The following is an 18,076-nucleotide window of genomic DNA, read 5'->3' on the forward strand; positions in this document are numbered from 1 at the left end:
AACAAATTCCTTTGCTCCGGGGGTGGCATGGGTGGCGTTGGGCGAGAGCATGGGCTTTTTGCTTTCTTCATGCTTCTGGAGCTTACAGGGAAAAAATAGCTGCTTCTTTTTCTTTCCATCCTTGTAATGATAACAGGAGGGATGTGGAATTTGGGCTGAGACAGTCCGAGCCCCAGCTGGGGCAAGTGTCTGAAAGGACGTTTCGAGCACTGGGCACAGCCGGGAGCCTGCCACACGGCTTGCAGGGTGTGGGCAGCTCACTAGGAGGGTCGGCACTAATTAGTAATTATGGTCCTATTGCAGCATAAAAACAAATGACATCTCTCAGCACCCTGAGGAAAGAGGGGTTTTTTCCCCCCTCCCCAGACTCCCGCCGGGAGATAAGTGCCACTTGGTCTTGTGTGCCACAGAAGCTGCTCAGCCCCAGGGTCAGAGCTACAGTGCGGATGCCCAGCAGCTCTCAGCCCCAAAGCCAAGAGGGGTTGTTGCCATGGGAATCGAGAGGACACTTGCAGACAGCATCTGGAGACTGTCTTTCCCTCTCCGAGGCAGCTGGATTTGGAGGGAAGCAAAACTAAAAGGAGGTGGCAGAGAGAAACAGAGGCACAGCAAAATGCATGCACGTTAGAGGAGGGACCTTCCCAGAATGAGAGTACAGTGGGATACAGACAGAGCGGGGACACCAAACTGTCAGGCAGTGGTGGCTCGGCTTGGTAGGATAAATCTTATTTTCTGCTCTGTTTCACACTGGAAAAAGGTCCAGTGAAAGCCCAACTGTAACAAGATGGGATCTGCCTCCTCAACTTACCGGCCCAAGTGTATTTATTTGGATATTGATGGAAGAATTCAAAAGGTACTTTTGCCGTTTTTCACAAAGCAGTGTCTCCAGCGGCTGCGGGCTCTGTTTGCTGCACGACCTATTTCTGTAACGCGAGTTAGACCTGTGTTTGCATTCAGCGCCGTTGCGGGATTCAAACTTTTTTTTTTTTTTAAGAGGGTGGGGGAATCTTGAGCGGCTTCTGCTTTGTACACGGATGTTTATTTAAAGGGGAAGGGGACGCTGGCAGCAGGGGAGGGCTGAGCGCTGCCAGCTCCCGCTGCCTGACTGGGGATCCTTGGCTCAGTAGCCGCGCAGGCTTCCTCTCCTGGAGCAGCATCGCGGCGTGTTTACAAAGTTTGGACTGCCGAGAGGTTTTCACCCAAGCAGTGGGAGCCGGAAAGCACGGCGTGCTGAGTTATTGGGAGATTGCCTGTCGGGTGGGGGGTTTAGCGATGGGCATTTTCCTACCTCCAAGCTGAACGGCAGGCTGTTGTGCCATGGCGTGTTGCCGCTGCGTCGCCGGGGGCTGCGGGGTCCCCGCTACCTTTGCCAAGTTGTTCATAAATGGCCTTAATTAAAACTTTCACTTCCATTAGCCTGCCTTGTTTGCTTAACCACGGTTCACAGCACAGGGGGAACTGTGGGAGAAATGTGTTCTGGCTAAAAGGGAGAGCTCGCACGCTGCCGAGCTGACAGCCCACTGCTTTTAAACAGGAACAGTGCCGCTGCGTTTTTGTAAGTCGCCTTTTTCTTCTTTTCTTTGGCCACGAACCAAGTGGCTTTTTTCTGTGATAGAGTGAAAGCGGCCGCGAGGCTGAAGAGCAAGTAAACTCTGACTTGCAACATTCAAATCTCTCTGCCTCTCATCTTTCAGCTCTAAATCATTTCACCCAGCCTCGCCTTTTGTTTCTCCTTTAAAAAGGGACAGCAGAGATACCCTTTCCCTTCCCCTCCCCTTTGCTATATGAATGACCACAGAAAGGAGGTACGGAGAGAGCTGATCCTCACAGTCCCGTCCCACCACGCACGCCGCTGTCGCCTATGGTCCCGTCCCCCCCCCCCCAGACCCACCGCCAGAGTCCTGTCCTCTGGAACAAGGCCTTGGAGAATCCAAATCTGTACCAGGTCCCCCACCACAGGCTGCTCCTCTTCATCCACCTCCGGGCTTAGACGTGACGGTGGTCCCTCTGTGCCCTCCCCCAGTGTGCGGGAGCATGCTGGCTCTGCCGAGCTGGAGATTCCGCTTCTCTTTCGCTGGGGCTTAACGAGTTGGTGGCCTGGCAGCCCCCAGAAGCAAGGCTGGTACGCAGCTCCCGGACACCTTTACCGTTCAGTACGACATGTTTCAGTATTTTGAAAGAGTGATGAGTGTTTCCATAGATTCTGGTAAAGCTCATCGTCTGTCATCTACACTGTTGTGTTTTGTTTGGTTTTTTTTTTTAAATAGCAATTCTCAACACCAGTCTCTGGAAAGTGATTCTGACACTAAAAACACAGAGGAGGCACAATCCCATGAGCAAGCAGATGCAAACTCAGGCGGCATTTAAGGGGTTGGGGTTTTGGGGTTTTTTTTCCCCTCTCAAAAAACCATTATCTGTTTCTTTTGTCAGATGTGAAATTCCATTTGTGCAATGTTTGGAAGGATTCCTGCAGTAAAAATGCTGTGTAAATGGGGTTCACCCAGGGGTAAGCAGGGCATAGCTCAGATTCTCATGCCTCCTCAGTAACGACACCATTAGAAAGAAAGAAAAAAATCCAACCCTTAATCTTCCAAGGAATGCAGTTATTGGAGGCTTCTAAAGGGAACTCATTAAATCAATGCTAAGCCACTCGTCAACCCAGTAACGAGGTTTGAGCTTCATTGTAACAGTGCTCATTGAGTTTGAAAGGGCTCAGCCCCAACCTGCATTTTGCTGAACCACCGCAGAGTCGTGCAACAGAACTGGGCATCCTACGATAGCGCTAGCTGTGCTGGCAATTATTCCCAGGGAATTCTGTGTTTCCACAGCCTCATTCTGAATTTCCACCGTTGCAGCCACAGGGCGTGCTACCGACTTTGGGAGAAGCTGTTCTGCCTCGGCACTGGGGTAGATGAAGGGACGAGCCAGGGTCAGAGAGCCACACGCCGCCTCCCCCGGGAGCCTGCGTGTTGCCTCCGAGCACTTGAAAGTGCCCTGCAACAGGCCCGTTGAATTAAGCTAAGTGGGTTTGTGTGTCGGCAGGTCCAGAGGGGCGCAGTGGGAAGGGCAAAGGGATGTGGCGATTGCCGGAGGTGAGTTTGCTGGCTTTGAAACCCTTAGTGGTAGCTGCTGAAATAAAGGAGGCACCATCAGCAGGGGTTGAACGTGGGACTGTGCCCGCAGCTGGCAGAGGAAGGGCTGAGGTTCGTACCTGCATGGCCCATACCATGAACACCAGGTAGAGTCCAGGAGCCTCCCGCAGAAGGGTGGTGGGAGGCTGAGTGCAGAGGGCAGCCCCGCTCTTTGCTGTGTGCATCACTCCCACATCACACCAGGGAAGCCTAGCCCTCCCCTCAGTAACTTCCTTGGCTCCTGCCCTTTCCCCTCAGCCCCATCCTGCTTGCACCCGCAAAGGCTCTCGGTCGTTCGTCACAGCTTGATAAACTGACCTTTCAGAACCACGGGCAAGGGATGGGGGTCTCCCATGGGGTGGCTGCCTACATGAACATGAAGCAGGAGGTGGAGGGGACAGCCATGCCGGGGCTGCTGGAGGGGGAAGATCGAAGGCTTTGCAGTGTTAGAGGCACACACCTTCCTCTGCGCTTGGGGCTTAGCACACCCCTGAAACACACCCGTGTCCCACCCCAGCCACAGCCTGGTCTGCTGCCAGGCAAGGAGAAGACGGTAGGACGGGGGGAAGCTGTCTCCATGTTTTGTGTAGAATAAGGTGACCATGCAGTGACACTCTGGATGGGGCTTTCTCGTTCCTGGAGTGCCACTAGGTAGGGACAAGCACCCAAACCCCCAGCCTGCCACTGGAGAAGTGAGGTTTGCTCTGCCAAACTTAAGCCAGATCTGGTCGTACTTTCCTTCATAGCGTTATTAACCCTTTGGCTGTGTTTTTCAGAAAAATTCATGTGGAGCCTGTTTCAAATTAAAAATCCACCAGCAAGAAAATGTTCTCCAGCCCATGCCCAATTTTTTTTCCATGAAAATATGGGGAACATATTTTTTTGACCTTTGAGATTTAAATGGTAGCAGAGCCAAACCACCCAGTGGTTCTATTCCCAGACGGGTGAGTTCATGGTTCTTATTTTCAAATGTCACAGGTAGTGTCTTTGCTCACAGAGCTGTAAGGAGTTCCTCTGAGAAAAATGCTTAATTCAAGAGGATTTCTGTTTCCAGTGTCTTAATCAGCATCACATTTGTGACAAGGATGGAAAGTCAGAGGGGTTCACAGCTCGAGCTAACTGGAAAAAAGAACCACTGCCTTTGTCAAGGATTCAAGGAAATCACCCAGGGTGGTATTTTCTTCCTCTTCAGAAAGCAAGTAAAGAATTTTGGAGCCATTTTGCTGGTTGACTGAGTCATTATGGATGCCAAGCAGAGAAATGATCTTTCTCTTTTCCTTAAAGAAATGTATTGAGTTCAGCCTTTCTGGGTGTCTACTGTACTGACCTGTGAAGCAGGACATCGATGCATCCATAGCCGTTGTTCCTCTTGGCTCGAGGTCCACAATGAACAGAGCAAAGCTAAAACAGCATTTTGGTGCTGTGGTTATTGCACTGAAATGTCAGCGCATAGGAATCGTTTCTGTCATGTGAACTTTTCTTTTTAATTAGAGCAACAGCAACTGTGGTATAAATGCTTAGATTCTAGCAAACCCAACAGATTTTTCCAAAGCTTGCCATGCTATTTTTAACATGCCAAAATGGATTCAGATTAAAAACAAAGCACAGCAGAAAAATACTGGTGTGATGTTCAGTTCAAGGCTATTAAATATTTTTGCATCGCCATGACTCTCTTAGCACAGCAGGGCAAGCATGCTCTGCACTGTCCATGGAGCCAATTCCCTGTCTATCTGGACAGGGAATTTAGGGGATTAGGGCCCTTTCAGGTGCCACCCATTGGAGGGGTGCATGGGCAGTTGGGACATGGACGACCCCAGGGTTCACATCGCCTGCATGGTGTTCTATGAATGTTCTTCCTGCACATGAGGATGCCAGAACCCTCTTCAACATGGTGAGGCATAAGTATGTTTTTGTGGGATCAAGAGCATTTTCTTAGTGCTGGCATACCTCTGTGGGCAAGGGAAGGTGCAAGGTAGCACAGCCGGAGTCTGACCAGTGGTCTCAGCTCATCTTTTCTCTCTGAATTCAGCTGGCCCCTGTGAATTCAAGGTGGCTGCTAGATGCTCTCATTTTAAAACAGCAAGAAGTGAACAGTGGGTTCCTAAAACTCCATCACATTACAGCACATAAACATTTTAAAACCAGGCTTTTAAAAAAGTGAGAGAAAATATCACAGCTGAGGCCTGCCTCTCTCCTACTCCCTCTTCTCTTTTCCTTCTCAGCAAGGGTTCCTCAGAGCATTTAGAGAGTCAAACCATAATCCTAGCACACCTCCTTAATGCCAGCGTAGCTCCAGGATTCTTCAGTACCCATCACCCTAAAAGGCTTGTTTACTGCTGTTTATCTTTCTGAAGCCACATGTGGTCTATTACAGTTACTGCAGTTTATGTTCATGTTAGCCAAGACAAAGTGTGGGTCTAACACTGTCCTGCTGGCCTTACCTATGGATTCAGTCAAGGTAACTGTAGCAACTTATGCTTCTCACACACAAACTCTTTTGGCTTAACACAAACAAGACAAAACTATTTTATTTCTTTCTAGTGAGCTTACTTCCTACAGCTGCAAGTTGGCCTTGGGGGTTGGAACTAGATGATCTTTAAGGTCCCTTCCAGCTCAAATGATTCTATGATTCTTTCACTGGCCTCTCACCATACCTGCTTTTCCTTACTCTGTTAACTAACATTACCCTTCTGACAGCCCTATATTGTCAAGTGTGTGGGAATGTCAAGCACTGTGTGAGTAACAAGCAGCCTAGCTTCGCTCACATGTCCAATGAGGACATTTGGTGCTAAAGCATCCTTTATCATCCAGTTTACAAAACATTTCAAGCTTAATGTATTAATGTGCTATGGGGTTAATTGCACTTAGTGCTCCATTAGCAGCAACTGTGTGCCCTTTTATGTTAACTGAAGCCAAAGTATAGACATTTGTTTTGTCAAAGGTTGAAATACTTTTATGTCTGCTGCAGACAGTAAGAAACTTGCAACTCAGCCTCTCACAACCAGCCTTGCTGGTTCCTTGTCACATTTTGACATTAATCATTAGTACTGAAAGACTGAATGTTGGCAATATGTCCCTTAATGTAGTCAGCAGGTTGCACAAGACGCTCTAATGTAACCTGGCTTCCTCTACGAGCCCCAGCGACTCGACAGTAATGCCATCCTTCCTTGCTCCTAGTGACAGAGCCAACCCCTGCCATGCTGTCCCTCTCAACTGATGTCCAAGATTGCCCTGAGAGTCACGTGTATGAGTGTATTATAGACATTTTCTCCTTCCTGAAAAGAGAAAACTCTTTTCCCATAGCACTCTGCTCAGGGATGCTATGAGGAAGAGAATTGTGACTTACCATATAGCCACGTGCCTCGGGATCCTGATACATCAACTCTGTCTGGCAGCTCCTGTTTCTCATTTTAGGGTAGTGTATATAATTAGGAAACTAACGGGATTCACCCAACTTAACCGTTGACCGTAGCCATCCAGAAGTTTAGCGGTGACAGCTCCAAGCTAGTCACACACGTTCCCCTGTAGTCAGCGGGGAGGCGGGTGGTACCTCCAGAGGATGATTCATCCCATCTTAAACTGGGTGTTGGAGATGCGTGGGCTGATGTACGCTTTGGAAGTTGTCTTCTTTCTCTGCTGTCAAGAGAGGGAGTCTAGCGGAGCACAAGATGCCAAACTTGTAGATGCTCTAAGTCACATCAGACGAATCCCACCCGTACATTTCACTTAGGTGTTGTGTTGAAATGAACGTTACCAAGTCGCATCACTGCCCTAAGGTAAGGGTGAATCAGCAGGACTGCAGAGCTCCGGAGGTTGGAAGTAAAGCATCTACCACGCTCCTCATCCTTTAAAAGGAGCGGTGTTTGAACAGCTCGGGGAAGCCTTTGCTTTTGCTCAGACTCTCAGCTTAGGGCACTCTCGCTTTCCTCCCCACGCATGCACTTATTCTCTGCTCCTCTCTCAGAGAAGCTCCTACTGCACCAAACAGATGGGAAATCTGGCATACTGATTTTAATACTGCCTCGCATTTGAAGCTTAGATAAATGGAGTAGTTTTCTGAATATCAACTGTTAATTAGTGCGATAAAGTAGGTATTTTGGATATAGCCGGGCCCATGATACTCATGTATCTGAATCCCAAGAATGAGAAACTTGGGAGATGTTTAGATGCGGTGTTTCAGGTAAGGCTTCTGTGGGATATTGGGATCTATGACTGAGTAGGTCATTTATCACAATTTTTTGAGGAAGACCTTTTTGCTTACACATTTAGAAATATTAATTCCTTCCAGGGATTTCTACAGAGTGGTCTCTGAAAGTTCTGGATCCTGCTTCATTTTGATATGGACAACAAAGACCGCTGGAGAGACAGAGAAGATCACAATGAAAAATGTCACATCGGCCTTCTGCCTCAGCAGTTCAGAAATCCTCCGTGAAAGCTGCTGTTACAGAAGCAGCAACAATTTTCACAGTTCCTGCAAGACACATAACAGAGTTTTACCAGATGCTTTTTTGACACACTCTCCCCCAGCATCATTGGTGAAAGATTGTAATTTTAGATTATTTTAACTCTGCATTTTCAGCCCCGACTCCGAACGTTGCCCGCTGAGCTGAATGAAAGACATCACCAAGTGCTAAAAGTCTTGAACACAGCAGGCTGAGAGCAGCAAAAGGAAGTAGGACTGGAAACTGAGGACAGGCCGGCTTTGAAAATATGTCTGCATTATTTACTTAGGAATTTTACTTGGGTAATAGAAAACAAACATGAGTTAAATTCTTGGAAGAAAACCCTATTGCCAACAACAGATCAGAGGAGGATAACATTCTGGACAGGGTTTAGAGTTTACAGAGAGGATTAGCTGTTCTGAGGATCAAATATAGAACAGAAATTGGATTTGTAGGCTGTGTTTTTACCCATCCTATCTGAAAGCAAAATATAATGTGATTAGTTATAAGCTGGTAGGTTGCAGAGTATATGCACTGTGGTCCCTTAGAAATATCTCCATCACGATCCTTAATATTGAACTGCCCCTCTGAGTGGGAAAGCCAGCCAGAGGAGCAGGGCTCTTAATCCCTACTCCTTCTGAGAGTGCTTGCAAAATCCTTGTCCCTGAGCAGTTGTGGATAGTATGGATTAAGAGACAACAGCCCCTTATTTCAGAGAAAGATGTTTCTAAAAAATGTGGCACTGTTTCCAGGAAAGAAACCAGTCCCACAGACCTGAGCTCTGGGCCAGGAACCAGGCATCTTCACCGAGTCATGCTGTCCTACTTCGCAGTCACTGCATTCTTCATCAAAATATTATTTCCACTCCAAAAAGCCTCAGTTATTATTCATTCTGCTTCCCACCCACCCTCCCCCTCCCCCCTTTGCTTCATGTTACTTTCCAAGGCAGGCAGTCAGTATTCCCCACTTAAATCAAATGGCTACTTCTTGGTCTTGACGGAGAGTCATTTAAATGATCAAACTGAGCGTTCAGCAAAGACTAGTTTTTGTGTCATTTTTTTCTACACATGGTGGAAGTTTTGTTAAGAGTAGCACGGACAGAAATATGAAATTATATTAACTCTCAAACGAGGCAGATGAATTGTCTGCAGATGATGTGTAGTTTTTTGAGGAATACGTTCTTTTTCCTCCTGGCACAAATCCAAGGGAGACGCAATTAACAGGGTTTATCTGCGGCTGATTTTCTCTGTGGCCTTTAGTCATCAATCTGCAGGCTGAAGCAGAGGCCCGTTTCCCTTTCCCATGTGTTGTATCGCCTCTGTGACTAATGCTTGCACGATTTTGGCTCTGCCTTTTCTTTCAGAAATGACACTGGCAAATGAGTGTCTTGTGTTGTCTGGTCTTGCAGGAGACTCCCATATCACCAGGCAATATTGGAGTCCCTGTGTCCACTCTTTCTCGTAGGAGGTGGGTCAGGAGCTGCACCCCTGACTTCTTCGGGCTGTGCTGACCTGTGTGACTATGCACTTCTTTGACATGCATTATGTCTGTGCCCACGGCACATGCATGATCTTAGCCCATTACCACAGCTGTGGAAACTACTGTGGTCTCCAGCCACTGGCCTCTGTTATGCTCCGTAGTGAGGTGTCAGCCCTGTCATCAGCAGTGATTTCTTCCATCGCTGGGCATTAGTGCAGGCAGTGAGGTGCTGTAAGAAACGCTGCAGCAGTGGATGGGAACAGTGACCTAAGCAAGATGATGACTGTGGGTCAGAGACAGCTCAGACTGGTCTGGAGGGAGATGAAGTCCCTCACTGCTGACGGTGGGTCTGGATCAGACCCACCAACAGTGCCAGCAAAGTATCCTCATGGAGCACTGGGCTGAAGGGCAGTGCTTCAGGATGTCTGCCCAAGTAAGGACATCTTCACAGAACAGGGTAAGATACTCGCTTCTCCACCCAGTGCCAACAGGGCTGCCTATCCTCAAAACTGCAGGTCAACCATCTGCCCTGGTCACGGAAGAAACCATGTGTCCCAAATGTCACTCTCTTGCCCTCATGTTGCTAATGTCCCTGCAATGATAATGGACTTTGGGTAAATAGGATTCCTATACTGTGCTGGAGCCATCAATAGTACACGGTACTGTCCTCCCGCCTCTCCAAAATACATTCCAATTGTATTCCATCAGTGCAATTAACATCGACTTCATTTGGAACATAAACCTGCAGGCAATAACAGGAACAATTGGGTATTGCTGGGAAACGTCTGAGGCTGGCTGCTTTGTTTTAGAACAGAAAGAAGTTGGTCAGAAAGCTCAGCAGGTTGCAATAGAAGAAAACTTCAGTAGCATATGCTCTTTGATTAAAAAAAACCCAACCAGCTGAGGACAACCACCCTGAGATGAGTATCAAAGTGCGGTGGATGATTCACAAATCCACTTTTAGAAAACTTAAGCAAAAATGCCAAGTATGGAAAGCTAAAAAGCATGTATGGAGATAGCTCATAATCTAGAAAATAGTATCTACAGTCTTTGTTTTGCTTCCCACTCTTTCACTATCACATGGAGTAAAGGAAGCATTAAAATTCACCCTTAATGCATTGAAAGCTTCTGCTGCTTTCTCTGAGTCAGGTTGGCTTTCTTACCTTTAATGTTTTGTGGGGTTTTGGGGGTGGGTTTGGTTTTTTTTTTAATCTTTTCTTCTCTTATCTGTTCCAGTCAATAATAATTGATTTCCAGAAAAAGAAACCTCAATACCTGAAATAGCACTCCCGGCACATCACAAGCCTTTACCCTCTGTTCAGCCACAATTAACATCATCTCCTCAGTTACTGCGTGTACCAGTTATTGTACCCTCTGATACTCTGTCAGATGATTTTAGCAGCTATCACTCACCAGAGTGATAGGACGCTGTGTTTTGCTAGGAGCAGGTTTTCAGCCCTATCTGAGCTCAGTTGGCAATGTTTTAGTTCTTTGATTGCTGCTGTATTTTTATAACCAAGGGTCAATCACTGGGCAAAGCAGGCTTTTAAAACACATCTGGGCATTAATCCCACCCATTTCCCCAGTAGCAGTTACTAACTACCTCAGCAATCAGGTGTCGTGATGTTTTATAAAGTAAAGATGTTGCCTGGTGTAATCGCATCTGGGATGGAAAATGGGGAAGGTGGGTGTGCGTGCACATGTCGGTCACAACCACCTCTCGAAGTGACCAATATGGCGCTCTTCTCTACCACAAAACCCCTGAGTCTTCCCTCAGGAGCAAGGGGGCTCCTCATCACTTATGGAAACTGAGGTCTGAAGCCTTGCTTCAGCATCAGCTCGACTGCCGGTGTGTTGCACCCCAGGCACAACAGGATCCAGCCAGTCCGGCCAGACCTTTTCTCCTGGCACTCTCAATACTTGAGGCTCACCATGTCCTGAGCTGTGAGCAGGCCTTAGCAGCTCCTCACTGGCAGAGCCTCCCATGGGCTTTGCTCACGGCAGAGGTCTGGTCAGCACCCCGCAAGACCCCTGGGTGAGGGATTTCCCCTGGTGCCTGAGAGGCATCTTAGAAAAGGCACGTGGGAAACGTTCTATCAAAACACCATTGTAATTTAGGAAGTAAAGCACTCAAAGGCCTGGAGTGCTTTACTTCCTAAATCACACAACACTGCTGGAGTGAGGCATAATTAACTCCTAACACCTATGCCTTTCAGAAGTCTTTAATTAGATGATGACAAGCTATTTTTCCAGCATGGTCCTCACCTTGCATGAGGCCTGCTAACCGACCAGACCTAGGGAGGGCCTACAGCCCCCACTGCCTTCAACCCCCGCTGCCCACAGCCCCTGCCTCCTCCTGACAGCACGGCAAGGCAATGAAAGCAAACCGTTGGAAGGCCATCCCCGGTGACATGTTCCTCATTTTCTGGGTCACAAGCCTCTAGGCTGATCTGTGGGCGTGCACATCCCCTCTGCCTGAGAACATGGGATGAAGTAGGTGGTTATGAGGGGTGGAAAGTAGCGTTTCCAGCAAGGTGCCCACAAGGACAGGAGACTTTTGACCTTGATCTCCCTGTGCCTCAGACCTCATCTGCAAATTATCATTTCCTTGCTCCTCCTCAGTTTTGCCATTAGGTCTCCACAAGTCCCTTTGAGCTGCTGCATCCTGAACCCAAAGGCTCTGTGGCTATTTCTTCTCTGGGGTGAGAGGGGGCTGAGCTCCAGCACTGATCATGGAACCTGCCTCTGCTCCGCACTGCCACTTCCCCCAGCTCCCCACAGCAAACTGGTACCCACAGCCTGTGTCCGCCCCATCAGCCAGCAGCCCTCAGACAAATCAGCCCTCAGAGAAGTCAGCCCTATGGCTCACTGCTGTTCCTGACGTTGAGAAGATAAGCTGGGGCCAGCTGCAATGAGACATTTTATTTCCATGGTGGTTTCAAAGACTCCACCACAGACAATTCAAGGCACAGAGGAGAGGCTTCCTGACCCCCACCCCAGCTACAGAAGAGCTTCTCAACCAGGGATCACCATCTCCCACACACCCTGACAGACATGGGAGTCTCAGGGAAAATCATGGCGTGAAATCACATCATTGAAGGCCACATCACAAGAGGGTTCAAGGGGATGTGCTCCCAGACCCACCGCTCAAAGAGGCTTCTCCACATAGGAGTTGCCTGGCATGCATGGAAGGGCAGGGAGATGAAGGGGGCATGGGAAGGTAACAGCAGCAAATTTTTTAAATCAAGGTCCAAACTCTGGCCTAACAAAAAAAAAGCCTCACAGACTGTAGGAAATTTGACACAACTGTTGGGAAAAAAGGCCTCTCTTCTGTTTAAAGCTATCTTAAGCTGGTGTAGTCCAAAAAGCAGTGTCCTTTTATACCATCCAAGGTGCTCCCCACATCTGGGCTGTTTTCTTACTAAATCTTGGCTCTCACATCCTTAAATTTGCAGTTGTTATCATCCTCCAGCAATACTGCATTATGAGATACCTTTTGCTCTCCGTTCACATACATTATTGCTCTACTTCTGAACAGTGCAATTAGGTCTCCAGAGCTTGCTTGCTTTATCGAAAAAAGCACAGGTACTACACAGGAGTAGGGAAATATTCCAGATCACAAGACAAATCAGATAATTGAAGTGGTAGATTGGGCCTTAAAATTAGCCCAGCTCATGCCTGAATAGAGTTCATATCTCACTGGGAACTAACTGTCCTTTCTCTTCTTTGTCTTTATTTTTTTTTTTTCCCTGCTGCTGTTCGGTTTGGAAGGTGATCTTTAGTAAATACTGCAACTCCAAAGATATTATGGACCTCTTCTGCATCGCAACAGGGTTACCAAGGTAGGTCTCTCATTTAATTTGTGACATGCACTTCACTTTTGTTCCTTTAGTTCTGGGGAAAATGTAAAGACAGGCCCCAAATGATACAGTTACCGGCTATTTAGGCTTCTCTCTCATTCCAGTGTGATGGAAGAAGAAATTGAGGTAAACCAGATAGCACCAGCTGGAAAAGTGCACAAAGTCCTGGCAGGCATTTAGCTGCCTCGATGCCGGGTATGCCTGAGGAATGAGTGGGACAGAGTAGAATAGAAGACATATAGTCTAAAAAAACAAAAGCAAGTGCAGAAGCCCAGCCTTGAGAGCATATGGGTTGTGTGCACCTACCAGTTATCCTTCAGCACTACATTTTTGCCCATACTGAGTGAAACACAACCATATGTTTAGAACCTGTGTTTTTAGGGAAAAACTCTGGGGCCAATGAGAAGCATTGCCACTAGGGGATAAGCTCTATATTTAGATGCAGTACAATCTAATCCCAGGTATTGGATATTCAAACACAAAGTACCCCAGCAGAATTGTTCTATAGAACATAATATCCCCAAACTCATTGCCCAGGCCAAATATTTCCTAATTTACATTGTCCTGTGAAATCTATGCATCTCTCCTGCGGTAATTTCATGTAGGGTTTGTTTCTCTTACCCTCAACCTAGAGAGCAACATGGAACTTCAATCTCTGTGTTGCGAGGGATCCAGGGTTGAGCGTCGGTGTATGTTGAGGTGGGAGAGGCTGGCATGTGGTGGAGGTTGGCATAGTGTAGCACCCAGCCGCTTCGGTACCATCTGTCCACTGTGGTGGTACAGGGGAAGGGCAGCCCCTTATCCACATCTAGAAGGGGGGGGTGGGGTCTGCTGTGTGCGTACGGGCCCTGAGCAGCAAAGGCCAGATGCACAGCAGCATGCAATAAGCCGTAGTCTTTACCTTTGCACATACACGTTTACAATACAGAGAAAGCACAGGAAAAAACAAGCAAATCCTTTAATCATGGGTTTAGCGCATGACTCCAGCTCTGGGGATTTAAAGATAAAATTGTCTATATTGACTCAGAATTTGCATAAAATGCTGGAGAGAATTAATGTCCTTCACTGTTTATCCTTGCTTTTTCCTCCCATTTGACATTAGAGAGGTTCATAACTCTCATTTGCCTGTGATGTCAAATACTTCCACTTCATCACCCAGGAAACTTGGTTTAGCAATTTTAGTCATTCACGATCAGGTTGTTCACTGCTTATTGGTATTTTATTTTTCTCAGAAGTCTTCCAAAGAACTTCTCATTTCAGTCAGGCTCCTGGACCCAGAGTAAACCTCCAAGGTGTGCGTCTGAGCCTATGAGATCACACAGTATAAAAAAAAAGTCCTGTATTTAGCAAGACATTTGTTTTGTTTGTTCTGGTAAAGGAGTAACTAGACAATTTCAAGACATTCATAGCACCAGTAGTCATTTGTGTAGTGTGAGTCAATACATGGCAGCCTAGTCAATGTATCACAAAATACAGCATTTCGATAGAAATTATTAGTTGATGAGTCAAGAGAATACATGAGCTAGCAGAGAGCAAAGTCTGCTCTGAGATCAAAGATGATTACACTTAACATTTTGCCAGAAGCATCTCTGGTAATTGAAATGGGCGAAGCATCAAGCCTACCCCATCCTGCGCTTTGACCCTTTCTGCACCAAGTTAAAATGGGACCGAGAAAGGGCCAGGGCCAGGAGTGCTGCTGGAGAGAAGATGGCTGTGCACCATATGCAGCTGCACAGATTCTTCAGCCAGCACTTTGAGGTCAAATAAACCTCTTTGAAACATGCTTTTCAGGAACACAACGATCTCCCTTTTGACAGCTGACAATTGTATGGTATCCATTGATCCAACAATGCCTGCAAACTCCGAGAGGTAGGCCTTGCTGCAACCGGCTCTTCAAAAATGGGGTCAAGCCCAAGCGAAGGGGTGGTGGTTGCCTGCAGATGCCTTTTGTGTGCAGCGGGAGGTGAGCAGCTCCCCAGAGGGAGGGAGATGACAGTAAGAATTGCATGCTGGCTTATAGCACTAATGCCTGCTGGGTTTGAAGACTTTTACTTGTTGTTAAAGTAGGTGTAATTGTCTGAGGAAAAAATACCGCTTTTAAGTATTTAATGTAGAACATCTGTTCCCATCCCACCCCGTTTGCTGTCAAGGCTTCCAGCTCCTTTGTTCCCCTAGCCCTTTATTTCTCTGCTGGGACACAACCGTGACGCTACCTGCAAAGTGAAGACAAAGTCTCTGATGAGGTTAGGTCTCCTCCATGCTGGCTTTGGCCTTCCTGCCTCCAAATCCATTTCTCTTTTTTCCTTGGCTTCCTGTTGCTTGCTCAGCCTGGCACTTCTAGTTTCACTCTGACTGCTCAGACCCCCCTCTGACCCACAAAATTTCCTCACCATCCCAGTCTGCAAGCTATCAAAGCTTGCCAAAGAGGAGGCATTTTTACCATGTTTGTTGCGTGACCGTACGGCACATGAAAGATCTCTTTGTCTTCAGTTCAGTAGCACATAGGAAGGTCGCGTGTTCATAAAAAGTGCCAGTTGCTTATTTAAGCTGGCAGATATTGAGAGGGTTTAGATACTTCTTCCTACTTCTCAGGGAGTACAGAGGTGAAACACAAATTGCTTTCTTACTGGGTGTTGCTAACATCAACCTTTTCTGACTCTTCCAGGTCTCCATACAAAGTGATACCTGTCGCCACTGGGCAGCTCTCAGGTAAAATGACCCTTTTGAACTGAATTTACTAAGGCTGAATTTGCAAACATTTGCCTGTGGAAGTCACATGACTGCAGCACAAGAAAGAAAGATGACATTGTTGTGGTTGTAGCTACAGCAGAATAAGAAGTGTCTGATCACAGTGTTCTGGAGGAAAGCTGAAGAATTGTCCCTAAGTTTCAAAGTATTTGAGGGTGAGGTGGAAAGGCTGGGGTCCAGGATACTTTCACAGTGCTTAGCTCTGGTCTGAGTCAGCATCACTGATCTCCTGGGGAAAGTCTCACATGGAGCACTGTTCAGGAAGGCAACACAGACTGTGTTTGAAAGCCTGTCCTGCAGTGTTTTGTTAAACGTGTTCGTCTCCCAGCCAGGCTCTGCTGAAAGCTGAGCACAACATCTGAACCCCATGTTATTTCCAAATGGCTGAGGAGAGAGCATAATTTCTGTTGTGGGCATGGTAGCTCTAAGTGTAATAAATATCTAAATGCACCTGACAAGATTAAAGGCAGCCTGGATGAAAGAACACATCTGGAACACATTCCCCAGTGCACAGCGCTGTTGTACTCCACGGGCAGGACTTAAGTGGCACTTCGACCATTTCTCTTTGCCAGCGTCGTGGTCATGCCAGTAGCTCTCAGACACTGGAGCAGAGCATTTGCCTGGGGCAATTCCTGTAGAGCATCTGTCTCACAGTCCCTCTCATCCGTACAGCTGCAGTATCTGCTGCCGCTCGCTCCAAGGCAGCCGGAGCAAGAGCCCTAACCTGTACGCTGCGGAGCTATAGGGAGAGGCTGGGGCAGGGGCTGCAGAAGGGGAGGAGTTGTCAGCTGGGGACAGTTTGGAGCAGTAAAATGGGAAGATAGGAGAGGCAAGGAGCAAAAGGTTAAGATTATATTAGAAACGTAGAGTACACAGAAAGAACAGGAGGGAGCCAGAAAGTCTGAGGCTGGAAAAAGTAGTTTGCGGGAATGGGTGAGGCTCTTGGGACCCAGACAAGGCAGTTTTGCTGGTCCCATCTCGTTGTCTCACTAATGTTAATTGCAGGTCCCACCTCTTCTTCTTGCTTAGGCTCCTGTGTTACACAAAAACCCCACAGTGTCTCACAGCACTGTCTTTTTTTAGATGGGGAGGCACAGGGAACCGAAGCCACCCTCTGAGGTACCTGCATCCGCTGCAGCAGAAACATCTGTAGGAAAAGGGCAGAGCGAGGCAATGCAGGAGGGTGTGCGGGGGGGCGGAGGGGCAACAGCAGGCAGCTGGTCCATGCGGAGAGCAAAGGCAAACAGCAAAAAAGAACAAAGAAGCTAGGAAACTGGTAAGAACTTTGTCACAGTAAGATTTGTTACAAGCCAACAGGTCCCATGTTAGTGATTGCCGCTGTTGCCAGAAGGAGGTGGTCAAAGCTGAGGGATGCACATGACTGGTAAGGGGAAAGAAGTTGTTTCCTAAACTATGTCCTTATTGTAACAAACTCCGCTGAAACAGCATCACTCTTCTGGTCCAGGAGTACGCTAATTGCTTTATCAGATCAGAACAGGTGGGGCCTTAAGTGGTGCATGTTTCTCTGTGTACCGAGTGGTGTGGGTACCCCTTAGCCACTTGCCCCAAGACAAAGACTTCCCAAAGGGGCTGCCGGGGAATGCCACCGTGTTATACCAGCTGGGAAGCTGATCCAAGGGCTTTCTAGAAAATCTGTCTTTTTTTTTTTTTTTCCCTAACATGAAGTTAACCATATATTTTTATAAGATCATGTATGACTTTTTGCACTCTCCCAGGGCCCTCATTTTTCACCCCAGCTGACAGCACACAGCTCTGCTTGTGCAGAGTGCAGCTCACTGTGTCAGCAATGTCTGTCTTCCCTCCCTGCATTTTATAAAACAAGGATTTCCACAGATCTAAGCTGAAAAGGGCAAGAAAAATTCTGGTGGTGAGTTGCCATAGCGTAAGACAGACTCTGCTGTGGAAAGAGGAAGAAAGTTGAACTGTGATGGAACTAATGTTCCTTGGTATCTGTTTTTCTTTCACATGGGTTGTCATTAATCTTAAACATTCCTGACATTTTGCTGAGAGTAGGAAGAATAAACAGAGTGGGAAATTGTTCCTCTTCATTAAAAGAAAAAAAAAAAAGAGGCTGTTGTAGCCTTCACTTCTTAAACAACTGTGCCTGCGTGATTCTGCTTCCCAAAACAACTTGTTCAAGTACATGCCAAAAAGGGGTTCACCTCAATTTTCACAGCAGTGGGAGGTTATGCACCTCTTTTCAGAAGTCTCCCAGGCAGCTGGAAAATTGTGATGCATGCTTCAGTGGAACAAAGACTGCAAAAGGTGGGACTGGAAACTACGATCTTTGGGGAGGAAAATATAAGCAGTGACTTTTATCCAGCAGAGGAGATATCCACCGGAGTCCTCCTAAGAAACCATTCTTCATTTCCTGGCCATAGTCATGGGAGAAGGT

General features: G+C 47.3%; 1 protein-coding gene across 4 annotated transcripts in view; it reads left to right on the forward strand.

The window, feature by feature from the left end:
- Positions 1-784: 784 nt before the first annotated feature.
- The window catches only part of PDE9A (phosphodiesterase 9A), a 48,650-nt gene continuing 31,358 nt past the window's right edge, over positions 785-18,076 (forward strand). The window contains exons 1-4 of one of the 4 annotated variants that reach the window (XM_010154864.1): positions 785-853; positions 12,824-12,894; positions 14,704-14,781; positions 15,578-15,621. In XM_010154864.1, coding sequence (XP_010153166.1) covers positions 785-853; positions 12,824-12,894; positions 14,704-14,781; positions 15,578-15,621 — 262 coding nt within the window. Of the gene's footprint in view, positions 854-12,823; positions 12,895-14,703; positions 14,782-15,577; positions 15,622-18,076 lie in introns of those variants that run through there. The other 3 variants (XM_010154865.1, XM_010154866.1, XM_010154867.1) reach the window with 3 other exon arrangements.

The sequence above is a fragment of the Eurypyga helias genome, unplaced genomic scaffold (genome assembly GCF_000690775.1).
Source record: "Eurypyga helias isolate BGI_N326 unplaced genomic scaffold, ASM69077v1 scaffold14887, whole genome shotgun sequence".
In the NCBI taxonomy this organism is placed as follows: domain Eukaryota; kingdom Metazoa; phylum Chordata; class Aves; order Eurypygiformes; family Eurypygidae; genus Eurypyga; species Eurypyga helias.